At 39.7% G+C, this 13,547-nt stretch overlaps 1 protein-coding gene across 50 annotated transcripts in view; it reads right to left on the bottom strand.

Annotated features, from left to right (window-relative positions):
* Nucleotides 1–13,547, bottom strand: part of Tm1 (tropomyosin 1) — a 77,569-nt gene that overhangs the window by 23,051 nt on the left and 40,971 nt on the right. For 26 of the 50 annotated variants that reach the window (XR_010852538.1, XR_010852537.1, XR_010852536.1 and 23 more), the window contains 2 exons: nt 5,702–5,835; nt 602–719 (listed from right to left, as the gene is read on the bottom strand). Coding sequence is in view for 23 of the 50 variants with exons in the window: in XM_067101597.1 (XP_066957698.1) it covers nt 602–719; nt 5,702–5,835 (252 nt within the window). In the remaining 27 variants the exon portion in view is untranslated. Of the gene's footprint in view, nt 1–601; nt 720–1,528; nt 1,647–5,701; nt 5,836–13,547 lie in introns of all 50 variants that reach the window. The other 24 variants (XR_010852550.1, XR_010852548.1, XR_010852549.1 and 21 more) reach the window with 1 other exon arrangement.

The raw sequence follows: 13,547 nt of genomic DNA, 5'->3' as shown, positions 1-13,547 counted from the left end.
TTGAAAAAGAATGATCACTTCTCAAATAGTAATTGTTAATTCATTCACTCGGCACACATCGAAAAAGACAGCAACTATGTTTAATAACAAATCATGAACAGGAACGGGACGCAGACATAAATATATATGTATAACAATGAACCTGTGGACGAAACACTTAATTCCAAAAGTAAAAACAGACAAAATTAAAAAAACCACACGTTTGTTAGAAGAAGAAGAAGACACCTTCGTTTGCATCAGTAATCAAGGCACTCTCACTGCTCGTTGGTTAGACTCGAAGGAATAAAATTGTTAGAAAAAACAAGTGGATTAGGGTCAATGGAAGTCGACATGAAAATGGGAAAACAGTGACAACACACAAAAAGAGCCATCCAATTTTAAAACAACAACTGCAGGTCATCGTGGACAGATGGAGGCTTCTCAACGAGAAAAAAAATGAAAACTGACACCTCAAAGCGATCTAAATGAAAAGGATAAATCTAGAAAAATCAAAATAAACAATTAAAATCATGCTGTTATTGGGATGGTATCATCATCAACAGCATCTGCCATCATCATAGGAGAGGAGGGTTTGGCGACGTCATATTATCAAGACCATCACCTCATCATATTTCCTGTCGGCTTCCTCAGCCAGGAAGCGGGCCTCCTTCAGTTGGTTCTCAAGGGCATCCATACGCTCCTCATCGGAGAGGGAGCGGTTCTCGAGTACCTTGCGCATACTGGAAGGCAAAAAAGAGGGCGGGGCGAGTTAAAGCAAGAGGCTGGAGACTTTCAAGAGGACGAGAGACACGTCTCCGGGAGGTGGGAAAAATGAATCTTCTCCAGGGGGCTCTCTCACAACAGCCCCCACAGAGGGATTCTTTTTCCGCCTCCAAAGGGCATGGGATGGCTGTTCGCAGCTTTGAGACTCCTGTAGAAGGCACTCCTGAAGGGGAAAGAGGTGAGTTAATACCATTTTTTTTCAGACCAGTTCGACCGAGGTGCTAAGACTACCAGAAAAAGTGCTGGGTGTGAATACACATGACTTTAAGGACTCTACATTTGGTATAAACAAGCAAAAGGCGAGTAGGTTTTTACAAAATAAAAAATGTATTCGAAAGAAAACCTTCAAGAGACTGATTTACAAATAGTCACACACCTGCTCTTCTTCGGGTGGAATTAGGACACTCGGATGTCGAACTTTAAGAGGAAACGGGTGGAGCCTTCTTGTTTATACACCAAATTATACAAACTAAAATAAAATCCCAGAGTAAATGAGGATGAAACAACCACTGACATTTGACTTGAAATCTAACAAAATCTTACACAGTTTAGTGCATGAAGGTAATCGAACCATTCTTATACATAAACAAAGCCAGCCTCCCAACTTCCTCTTCTGAAAAAGAACCGTCCACCACCAGGAACTGTGGAGAAACAGGATCTCCCCACACACACACACATCCTTTCTGGACGCAAGGACGTGAGGCCCAGCATAATAAGTAAACGGAGACACTAGGGTCCTTCCTAATCGGATTCTTTAGTAGCGTACCTCTTCATATTTCTTATCGGCCTCCTCGGCAATGTGCTTGGCTTGTGCTAGTTGAGCCTCCAGGATGCCCACCCGGTCGTCTTCCATGTTTGCTCGGTTTTCCAGACATTTGCGCGCTCTGGAGTGTGAGGAAGGCACATGGGAGAGACACATTACGATGAGAGGAAGGGGAAGGGAGGTGGATGATTATTGATGCACGAGCTTAGGTTAAGGTTAAGTGCTAAAAAAACTCTGTGGGCTCGTGGAGTCCTGTGGATAGAATACCACAACTCTGGGGGCATTGGAATGTTTTAAAACGTGGACCCATGAAGTCATACACAGAATACCACAAATTTAGGGGCACTGGCATTCTTTAAAACGTGGACTCATGAAGTCGTACACACAGAATACAACAAATTTATGGACACTAGAATGTTTTAGGTCGAACATAAATCGCTTGATGGATATGGGATGTAAATCACAATTTGGGGGCATTGGTTGGTATGTTTTAAATTTAAAAGGTCGAACAAACAATCGTTGAGTATGAGATAAAATTTACCCATAATTTGGGGACACTGGCAAGTTTTTAAAGTCAAACTTCGTGGAATATTTTCTGTGGGACATGACACAACTTTGGGGGCACTGACAAGTCTTAAAAGTTTGAACAAACAATAGCTGGGTATTGGAAGTGGCGTAACCACTATCTGAAAGCACTAGCAAATTCAAGGAACAAAATAATTTTGTGTGAATTACGAATAGGGACATAAAAGGCACGAGAAAAAACCAATAATAGGAGGGAAATTAGTTCAATTTGTAAAAACGGAGTCACGATAAAAATAAATTGCAAAATAATTAAATGCTTGTTGAAAACATCCCAGACAGGGATTTAGGTTATGAAAATGTATGGAAATCATTTTTTCAATGATCTGGCGAAGTTGCGAAAAATTAAATTAAGCAAATATCTGGAGATTTAAAATGGGCACATGAAAACACGTTGGTATTGGACATGGGGAACACATACAGGGGCACAAAATAAGAATGTGAAAAATAAAAAATGATAATGTGAAAATATAAAAATGAAAAAAATAAAAATGTTAAGACTGCTAGGAAGATACCACTAAAGACTAAACATTCGGAGATATTACTAAGCACTCGACCTGTATAGTACACAATGTTTACGAATAAGCTAAAAATTAACAACAGGGGTAAACAATGATATGTTATAAACTTAGACTATGGCCCTACTCAAAGTATTTTATAAGATCTCAAGATGGCAAAGGTCCTTGAGACATCAATTCAGAAACAAAAAATTCTCTTTCTATTCAGAGTAAATACAACTCAATTCATATTTAAGCTTTTAAAACTTCTAATCACCATGGAAGTCAATTCAAGTACACCATTTAAATATTCTGAAGTTTGCAAAGACACAAACATTTGAGAGCCAGTCTTATCTCAAAATCCATTACTGTTGAAATCATTTTTAAAACATTCTTAAGCAATCGCAAGCAGTGTTGTTAAGATTATACAGTAATTTTAATACTGAAACTTATACAGAATATGTTAAATAAAATCTAAAATGCCAAACCTTAACAGTTATCAAGGGCTAATTATTATGTGGCAGACATTAAATAAGTCATTGTATATTATGAAGACCCAGGGACATACAGTGTAATGGAATGACTTTATGTGGCAACCATTAAATAAAGTCATTGTATATTATGAAGACCCAGGGACATATAGTGTAGTGGAATGACTTATGGGGCAACCATTAAATAAAGTCATTGTATATTATGAAGACCAGGGACATATAGTGTAGGGACATAACCATTAAATAAAGTCACTGTATATTCTGAAGACCCAGGGACATATAGTGTAGTGGAATGACTTTATGGGGCAACCATTAAATAAAGTCATTGTATATTCTGAAGACCCAGGGACATATAGTGTAGTGGAATGACTTTATGGGGCAACCATTAAATAAAGTCATTGTATATTCTGAAGACCCAGGGACATATAGTGTAATGGAATGACTTCACTATCCAGTACTTACCTGCGATCGAGTGGACTTATATGAACTATGATCTACCCTCAATAAGAGAGGGGACCAACATACCAGACCAGTAGCTCCACTCTGTAGAGGCCTGGCAAATAAATATACTTACTGCCGCCTCAATACAGGAGAAAGCTAAACCCTCTGACGAATACATGTCAAACTTTCCATTCCATTTCCTTTGTTTTGCTTTTGCTTGTCATCAAGACTTCTCTCATTCTCTACCCTTTTTTTTTTGTATCACATTTGATTATAAACATTTTTTGTAATTTTGTAATTTTTCCAGTTAAGACGTTTATAGTATGATAGTGGGGGGTGGGGTGTCATGATCGGTATTGGCGAAAATAGTACAAAGAGTGAAGACGTGGCTTTTTCGTTTTGCCGTGTGTAACAGTGTCCGTGACGGAAAGGGCTGGGGGCTTTGGGAAAGCCGCCCCCCTCCTCTCCTTGCGTTCCTCCTCCCCCTCAATCTCAGTCTTCTTCTCTTCTTTCTCCTCTTTTCTTCTATCTCTTGCACAGTCCTCCTCCTCCTCCTCAGCTGCCAAATCTCTCCACGCCCTTAAACGGAAACTATCAGGTAAGCTAAGACTATGACAACAGCCATTTCTACTATCAGATAGAATAAGACTCTGACAATTGCCAATTCTACTATCTGAAAAGCTAAGGGTCTGACAATTGCCAATTCTACTATCAGATAGGCTATGACTCTGACAACTGCCATTTCTGCTATCAGATAGGCTGACAACTGACTACTATCAGATGACAACAACTGCCATTTCTACTATCAGATAGGCTAAGACTCTGACAACTGCCATTTCTAATGTCAGATAGGCTACGACTCTGACAATTGCCATTTCTGCTACTGTAACCACCTTCAATAATCCCAAATGCCTTCTCCACCTGACCACCACCTCCTCCTCCGCCACCAGCAGGAGGAGGTATCATTACTACAGCAGGAACGAAAGGCCCGGGGTTACCAAGAGCACCAGAGAGCGAATGGTAACAACATGTACAGCGATAAACGATTATATTATAGATAATGATAATAACAACGACTATATACAGAGCACTGTTACTGCAGGAGCGATAACAACAACAACAACAACGGCGGTGCCTCTCGACGGATTGTCCGGGGCCCTGTGTCGACAGTGGACCCCCTGGTGGCGGAGGTGGCGGTTTGAAAAAAGGTGGTTGGAGTGGCATAAGTAGAAGTATATGAATAAGAGAGTGGGGCAATAACGGTAGGTGTAGCAGAAGCAGGGAGAGCCGTCGGTGGCTCCTCGGCAGGGGGAATAGTATTAGTGGTAGGAGACTCCGAAGGGGAACAATGGCAATCGCCTGAAGGAGGCGCTGACGGGGAAGGCTGGGGAGTCGTCCCAGAAGAAGAAGAAGAAGAAGAAGGGTGCAGAAAGAAAAGAGTGGAAGTAATAGTAGACTCCGAAAGCGAACAATAGCAATGTCCTGAAGAAGGCGCTGACGGGGAAGGTTGGGGAGTCGTCCCAGAAGAAGAAGGGATGTACAAAGGAAGAAGGTTGTGAACAGATAGTAGTAGTAGCAACAGTTGACTCCGAAGGGGAGCAATGGCAATATCCTGAAGAAGGCGCTGACGGGGAGGGTTGGGGAGTCGTCCCAGAAGAAGAGGAATATAGAAAGGAAGGATGTGAACAGATAGTAACAGCAGTAATAGACTGCGAAGGGGAGCAATGGCAATGTCCTGAAGAAGGCGCTGACGGGGAAGGCTGGGGAGTCGTCCCAGAAGAAGAAGAGGGATGTAGAAAGGAAGAAGGATGTGAACAGATAGTAGTAGCAATAAGAGACTCCGAAGGGGAGCAATGGCAATGTCCTGAAGGCGGCGCTGACGGAGGAGGAGGAGGCTGAGAAGTCGCCCAAGAGAAAGAAGAAGAAGCAAGACGACCAATGAATCGAGGCGGAGGAGGAAGGCTTGAGGCGACGACTTCGGGGAAGGTCAGAGCGCCTCCTGCTCCTTCTGCTGCTGTTGTTGTTGCTGTTGTTGTTCCTGCTCGACCTCCTGCTGCTTCTGGTGGAGGGCGGAGAAGAGGCGCTCGACCTCGACCCCGATGTCGGCGATCCGGGAGAGGAGCAGCTGCGCCCTTTGCTCCTGCTCGTCGACCGTCGATACTGACCGCTCGGACTCGTCGGCTGCCTGGGAGGCCTCAGCCAACTTGGTGGTGGCGGTGTTGAGTCGTTCCTCAGACCTCTCGAGGTCTTCCTCAAGGAGCTGGATGCGGCGGTTGAGAGCGGCGACCTCACCCTCAGCCTGCACGAAGGGGGGAGAGAGAAAAAGAGAGAGAACATCAGAGCACCGTCTTCCAAACGACAACAAAAGTAAGTGAGGGTGATACAAAATGGGGCATTATGCACAGGGCTTCAGAACTCCTCCAGATCACTCGAATGTCACTTTCACAGGGTCATACAAAATAGGGCATTATACACGGGGCTTCAGTCCTCATTCAGGCTCACTCAAATATCACTTTTGCAGGGTCATATAAAATGAGGCATTATGCACAGGGCTTCAGACCTTCAGATCTCTCAAATGTCACTTTTACAGGGTCATACAAAACAGGGGATTATACACAGGGCTTCAATCCTCATTCAGGCCTCACTCAAACTTCACTTTCACACAAATACACAATTTTCTTTCTTCCTCACGCCGCCACGAAGGGAGAGAACGAGAAACAACAGAGCACAGTCTTCCAAAAACAACAACAACAGTAATTAACATACAAAAAAATGGCACTACACACAGGGCTTGACACACTACTCAAAATTCACTTTCACACAACAAAATAATTGAGAATCATACAAAAAAATGAGGTTTATACATAAGGTTTCAAACAAAAAGACTTTCACACAAAATTCACATATAATTGTCTTGATTCCTCTCTTTCAATGAGACCTGAATGAGGTTGGGATAATGGATAGTGCAACAACAGCAACCCTCACTCTCACAGTGATTCACTTTCACTTTCACACACTTTCCAACTCTCACAATCAGAGCAAGCATTGTTTGGGGGGGGGGACAATTTTCTCATCTGAGTCAAGATATTAATGTGAATTATGAAATGTGAAATATGGTTTTACTGACCAGAACTGAAAGTAAGCTAACAAAATTTAACACTAAGCAAATTATTAAAATAAAACTTGATTAGACAAATAATTAAATTTTTCGTGAAATTTAACAAAAATGCTAAAAATTAAAACTAAAATAGTAACAGTTTTCAAATATTATAGTTTAAATATGAGCAAAATTAATAAAAACAGCATAAATGTATCACGTTGTAGAATGTTTGTCCCTAGGGCTGTTTGACGTCGCTTTTGAATTTTGACAAATCAAGAGGCTTTCTTGGCCAGTCAAATTTTAGGTCAAACACCACAAATCAAATATTCTACAACTGGGCCACATAGCAACAACGAAATAAATCACAGATAACGAAGGAATAAAGAAAATAATTAAAACACATGTATAAGACAAGGCAATGAAATCACAAAAAAAAAAAAATCTTGTACCAATGCAATTAGGTTAAAGATGGCCACTGGAAAATAAAAAGAGAAGGAGACATTAAACATTGAAAACAAGAAATGCACGACTGAAGAAGTAACCTAAAGAATTAAGATGGGAGAAAAAGAGAGAGAGTATATAGTGAGACACAAAAGGCGTTGCCTCCCTCAGAACCATTTTGTAAATTGAGCTTATTGTTTTTCTCTGTAATTAACCTAAAAAATACAGAAAGCAATTGTAAGCCTCGGTTCACAAGGCTGAAATTACCTTGCCTCTTCTACAGGCTCATTTCAAATGGTTCTCTTCAACAGAGTTCTGTAACTCACTGCACGGCAACTCTCTTGACTGCCATTACACAAACATGAATGTTAACATATGTGACTGTGTATGTGTGTGTGACAATATCATATTTAAATAATGACATCAGTTAAATCCTGTTTATCACCTTGTTCTTTGTTGACGCGTGTCGTGTCAAAGAACACCTTCAATCAAAGCTTATTCTTCTGAGGATGAAGCTGGGTCACCTTACTACAGATGCTTTCATAATCTGGACTGAACTGAAGACACCCTTATATTAAGCTTGGATCAAAAGTCCCCTATTTATGATTAATCTAAGCTACACACCTTCACACCAAGAGCAGTTTCACTCCAGTCCCAACGAACACTTTCCCAAACCAAGGAAGGGGTCCTTGTGTCAAAAACCATTCCCTTTTGTGATTCAATTCCACAGCTTGCCTGGTGAGCTAGCCTACCCTGAAACACTTACTCACTCACTCTCTTTCTCTCTTTCTTCTTCCCTGGGCCCATTCACCTGACGATCCATTCCAGTACAAGAAAACCTTCACCGATGGCCTAACACAACCAAAAATAGACATCGTAGCCCAGTAAAACCGACGTTGGGGGAGGGAGGGAGGGAGGGGGTGGAGAGAGAGAGAGAGAGAGATGGAGAGAAGGGGTTGGGTAGCAGCAGACAGCCTTGTCCAACCCCGGTCTAGCCAACGACCGTGATCTAAGACCATATACAGAATTGACGGAGCCGTCGCTAGCCTACCTAACCTACCTCCCTCTCTCAATTGGGAAGTTAGTCACCTTATGGGTATTTCCACGACCCTCTTGTCTATAGACTAAAATTGGGGAGGCTGAAATTAACTCATTCTACTTCAATGGCCGGCATACAAAACTCGGATATCATCGTTCAAATATCTAAGTCAGTTTGGACATCTAACAAGACTTTCTCGAAAGCAAAAGTAGTAGTAGTAGTAGTAGCAGTAAGTGGCCTTTGAAACGGCTCCCCCTTTCGGTAGTAGTAGTAGTACTAACAGTAAAGATTTGCCTTTGTAACGGCTCGCTCCCTTACCGTGCTTGTAAGGATAAATCATTTCTTAAAGATGGATTCACCACGTATATATACACCCACCTCCCTGTGTCTACCCCACCCCTCCCCCTCTCCACCACCATCCTAATAGGTATGTACGTGTGGAACCGAGAGAAGCTGAACCTATGAGTCATAATGACTGGAGCTGAGCTGACTTTGGAGAGATGGGAAGGGGGAGGGGGGGGAGAGTGGCAGGGAATGTGTGTCTACCTCATGGACAACCCCCCCCCCTCTCTCTCTTCCTAACACGGTCTTGGTCTTCTTACTGATACGACAAAACCTCTCTCTCTCTCTATGAATCCAATCCCTTTGGTACCCATTGAAATATTTATAGCCATGACTGCAACCAACAGTCGAACATTGTCAACTTAAACTGAAAAATACTTCTATAAGTCAATCTGAGTCATTTCCCAACAATTCAATCCCAATTTGCATTTTTCAATCATTCCCTTCAACAGTATTTTTTCATAATTCAATCTCTTTCACATCTTCAAAAATTCCCTTCAATAGTATTATCAAAATTCTCACAATTCAATCCCAACTCATATACATCTTTAAATATTTCCTTCAATACTGTTTTTCTTAATTCAATCCAAATTTAATCTTCGTTCAATAATACTCTTCTTAATTCATTCCCATTTACATCTTCGAAAACTGCCAATTAACGCAACGTACCTTAATGCATTTACTGCAGATTCCAAATTGAAAAGGTTGTTTTCGTACGAGCGCATGGAAACAAAAACTAATCAACGTAGCCAACAAAACTAATCAATGAAGCCACACGCAATCTTTCACAACTCTGCATATCAAACGCACACTGACTGACTACTGAATAACCAACTCTACAGACTGCACCAAGACTTGGAATAAGAAGACCTCCTCAAATTAACAAACACACTCACATACACACTTTTATCTTCTAGTTCTTCACTGGAAGGACAGGAGGAGGCCATTAATACCAGTAAGATCAGGTGAAGGAAAAACCCAGTCTTCATCCTGCAAGTAAAGTAGATAATATAAAGGAATTTAAATCCATGATATATTTGGTCAGAGTGGCACAGTTGTAGTGTGTGTGTGTGTGTGTGTGTGTGATATTTCATACATTTATATTTATCATTTCATCTAAACAGGTTCGTTTTAATTACAGTTATATTCATATCGTAACATACCAGTTATTCATATCTTTAACTGGCATGTATATGACAGTTATTTTATATATATGATAATCTTTTATTGTTTTATTTTAAACTGACATAAAATTCAGATTTTCAGATTACTGCATCGTTTGCAGTCATCAATAATTCCAAGAACACTTTCACAGTCACAATTAAAATTGACAACCTTAAAAATATGTTTCTGAAGACTTTAAAACTGCCAACAAAACCTTTCAATCATCTTGGGAACCATGACATCACTTGACACCAAAGTGTTGCATCTGTTTCCCTGATCATATATATATATATATATATATATATATACTCTGGTCTTTCTGATCTATGTGCTGTTATACTATAACTAGCGCTTTCGTGGATGGATTAAAATGCATACATTGACCTTGCTCTATATATTATATCATACGGGTTTTCGAGGATGGATTAAAAAAAATAATAAAATTGACCTATGAAGTTTACATAAGAACTAATTACGAATTCTTAAAATTACCAAATACTAAATTATTTCAAGGTATTTCACTTTTTCAGAGAGAGAGAGAGAGAGAGAGAGAGAGAGAGAGAGAGAGAGAGAGAAACTTAAAACATGTGACTACCTCCTGGTAAGAGTTCCTTCAATAAAAATGTAAAATATATATATTTTATATATATACTCTTCAGTTAATACCTGAAATTATGTAATAGTCATTTTAAATATACAAGCATAATCGCATCTTGTACACGGTAAAAATATTATTAAAGAAAACACATCGCATACAAATTATAATCCTTGATTTCTACGACGCAAATGGACATAAATAAACCTTTGATTTCCCGGTTTTAGCTGCCAATGTTCATGACACGACCTAAAGGAGCAGCACCAAAATTACTCGGCAAAATCAGGGAAAAAAAATACTTGATAAATACCTTGAGAAAGTGATTCTGATCATGAAGAGAGAGAGAGAGAGAGAGAGAGAGAGAGAGAGAGAGAGAGAGAGAGAGAGAGAGAGAGAGAGAGAGAGAGAGAGAGAGAGAGAGAGAGAGAGAGAGAGAGAGAGAGAGAGAGAGAGAGAGAGAGAGAGAGAATACTTCCTGATTATTTCATATGATGATTATATAAAAACTTTAAAAATTGAAAATCATATTTTGTATCCAACCGCACACTCCAGAGAGAGAGAGAGAGAGAGAGAGAGAGAGAGAGAGAGAGAGAGAGAGAGAGAGAGTTATTGAACATCTAAAGTTCAAAAACTGTGGAAACCAACATATTTTGCATCCAACCACCCACCCCAACCCCACTACAGAGAGAGAGAGAGAGAGAGAGAGAGAGAGAGAGAGAGAGAGAGAGAGAGAGAGAGAGAGAGAGTCCTTCCTTCCTAAGCTCTGCACCATTGGTTTAAAGCACGTTCCCGCAACTTTTGATATCGCCAACATGACAACATTCATGAGTCGAGTAAAAAAAAAAAAAATTTAAATCCGCATCGGCTCGAACTTGTCCAAACTGAAAACGAACTTTGTTTCTTCCTCAATTAATATTAAGATCAAGTTTTAGACCACGCTGCCTTTTTCAGTTTACATTATTAGATAATATACGTTAATTTTTAAAACCTTTAAAAAACATTAGCGTTTACTGTTTATATATTCTAAAATAAAGTGAAAATTACTTGAACTTCAGAAACATTACAAGAAAATCTGAGGCGCATTTTTTTTAGATTTAAACTGAATAACGAAGACGAGGGTAGTAGATGCTTTATTCAATTCTTGAAAAAATAGTGCAAATGTATACAATTTAATGTTAAAATTGATTACGTATCTTTTCTCTTAAAGATTTATAGAAGTACTGGAATTGAATACTGAAGAAAAATTACCTAAGCTGAAGAAAAACTGAAGAAAAACTAAGATTTTATAGTAGTAGTAGTCTCTCTCTCTCTCTCTCTCTCTCTCTCTCTCTCTCTCTCTCTCTCTCTCTCTCCCATGAAGCAGGGATGAAGAGGAACAAGGAAACACAATTCACACACCTCTCTCTCTCCCTCAAATGAAGCAGGGAGAAAAACAAGGAAACGAAATGCGAGATCTCTCTCTCTCTCTCTCTCTCTCTCTCTCTCTCTCTCTCTCTCTCTCTCTCAAATGAAGCAGGGAGGAGAAGAGAGGAACAACGAAAGGCAAATAATATACTATGTAAAAAGAGAAAGATGTTCCCTTCTGTGAAAACCATTAAGGTCGAACACATTAAAATTCCAGCGAATTTCTTCAAAAGGTTCAACTCGCTATGCCACAGCAATCTGCCCGTGTCTTGGAAAGTCAATGTTGACACAACCCCACCGCTGGGTTCAAGTAGAATGGGGTTCAGGGGAGAATATCGCTTACAGAAACAGTCGTGTGTTAAGACGAAAGGAGATAATGAATAAAAGTGCTCGAGGAAAATATTAAGATTGTGGATTGTAGAATGTAAAACAGTGCTGAAGTAAGATTGTAGGTTGTAGAACAGGGAATAATACTGATGGTGGGAATTACCAGTCGTGTACGCCTGCAGTAAATACCAATATTGTAGAAAATATAAAGATTGTAGATTTCATTTTAGAAAATAGTGCTGACAGCAAGAAATTTAAACCTTGTATCCATATGAACACTGATCAAAACATTGACTCATCTATTTGCCCAACTGACAATTTCATTGGAGCACGAACCTAGCGTCGTATAAACTGATTTGCAAAATCACTAAGATACCTTTACTAAGTATGTTTTGGCCAACAAGACACGACTTTTGGAACGCAGCAGAGAGAGAGAGAGAGAGAGAGAGAGAGAGAGAGAGAGATCCTAGTGGCCTTCACCTGACGTTGAAAATTTGCATAACTAAATATATCAAAACACTGCAGAATGAAACGCAGTTTTTTTTACAGACAATTTTTTAAAACAATTTCAAAGATGAAGAAAAAGCATTAAGTGATGTTTCACATTACATAACACAGAAGGAATCACGGTTTCGGAAACAGCGGAAATTACAGGGGGGTTACGGAGTACAGCGGCTTTCAAAAACAGCCTCGCCCCTTTAATAGATTCAGCGGTTGTTTAAAGGTACAGGAGTATAGCGAGGTGAATCATTTATATATATATATATATATATATATATATATATATATATATATATATATATATATATATATATATATATATATATATATATATATAAGCATCTCATCAACTGTTTTACTTTTCTTCGTGGCTGTAACTTTGTTCGTCTAACCATCACGTTTCCGTGATTTAAAATCAAATAAATAAATAAATGCATATCTGCATATATGTATATATATATGTATATATATATATATATATATATATATATATATATATATATATGTATGTATAGATGTATATATATACATACATATAAATCTTAATTCCCATCAGTAAAGACTTAAATGATTTCAACACAAAACCTTACACACACACAGAGAGAGAGAGAGAGAGAGAGAGAGAGAGAGAGAGAGAGAGAGAGAGAGAGAGAGAGAGAGAGAGAGAGAGAGTGTTATAATACCACGCATTCACACATCTCAAGTGAATAGTTCAGTTATATACCCCTAAAACGCAACGCAAAGGATTATTGCCCAAACGCCCACGTCCAGTAAGGGTGATATTGCAATACTACACCCTCACAGATACCAGGTCCCTGTCCCCCGGCCCCCCAAAAAAACCTCCGCCTCACAGCAACTGTAAACAAGGTATTCATACGACACCCTCTCTCTCCCCCTCTCCCTCTATCTCTCCCCCTCACTCTTGGTCATCGTTAAGCTGTGGTTTTATTTTAATGCATGACGTCATTCGATCTCGTGAACGGCTTATGTAGAATACATGAGAGAGAGAGAGAGAGAGAGAGAGAGAGAGAGAGAGAGAGAGAGAGAGAGAGAGAGAGAGAGAGAGAATTATCCACAATTCTCTCAACACCAGGCTTG

The sequence above is a fragment of the Macrobrachium rosenbergii genome, chromosome 57, assembly GCF_040412425.1.
Source record: "Macrobrachium rosenbergii isolate ZJJX-2024 chromosome 57, ASM4041242v1, whole genome shotgun sequence".
NCBI lineage: Eukaryota > Metazoa > Arthropoda > Malacostraca > Decapoda > Palaemonidae > Macrobrachium > Macrobrachium rosenbergii.
This window is presented reverse-complemented; position numbering and strand designations above follow the sequence as displayed.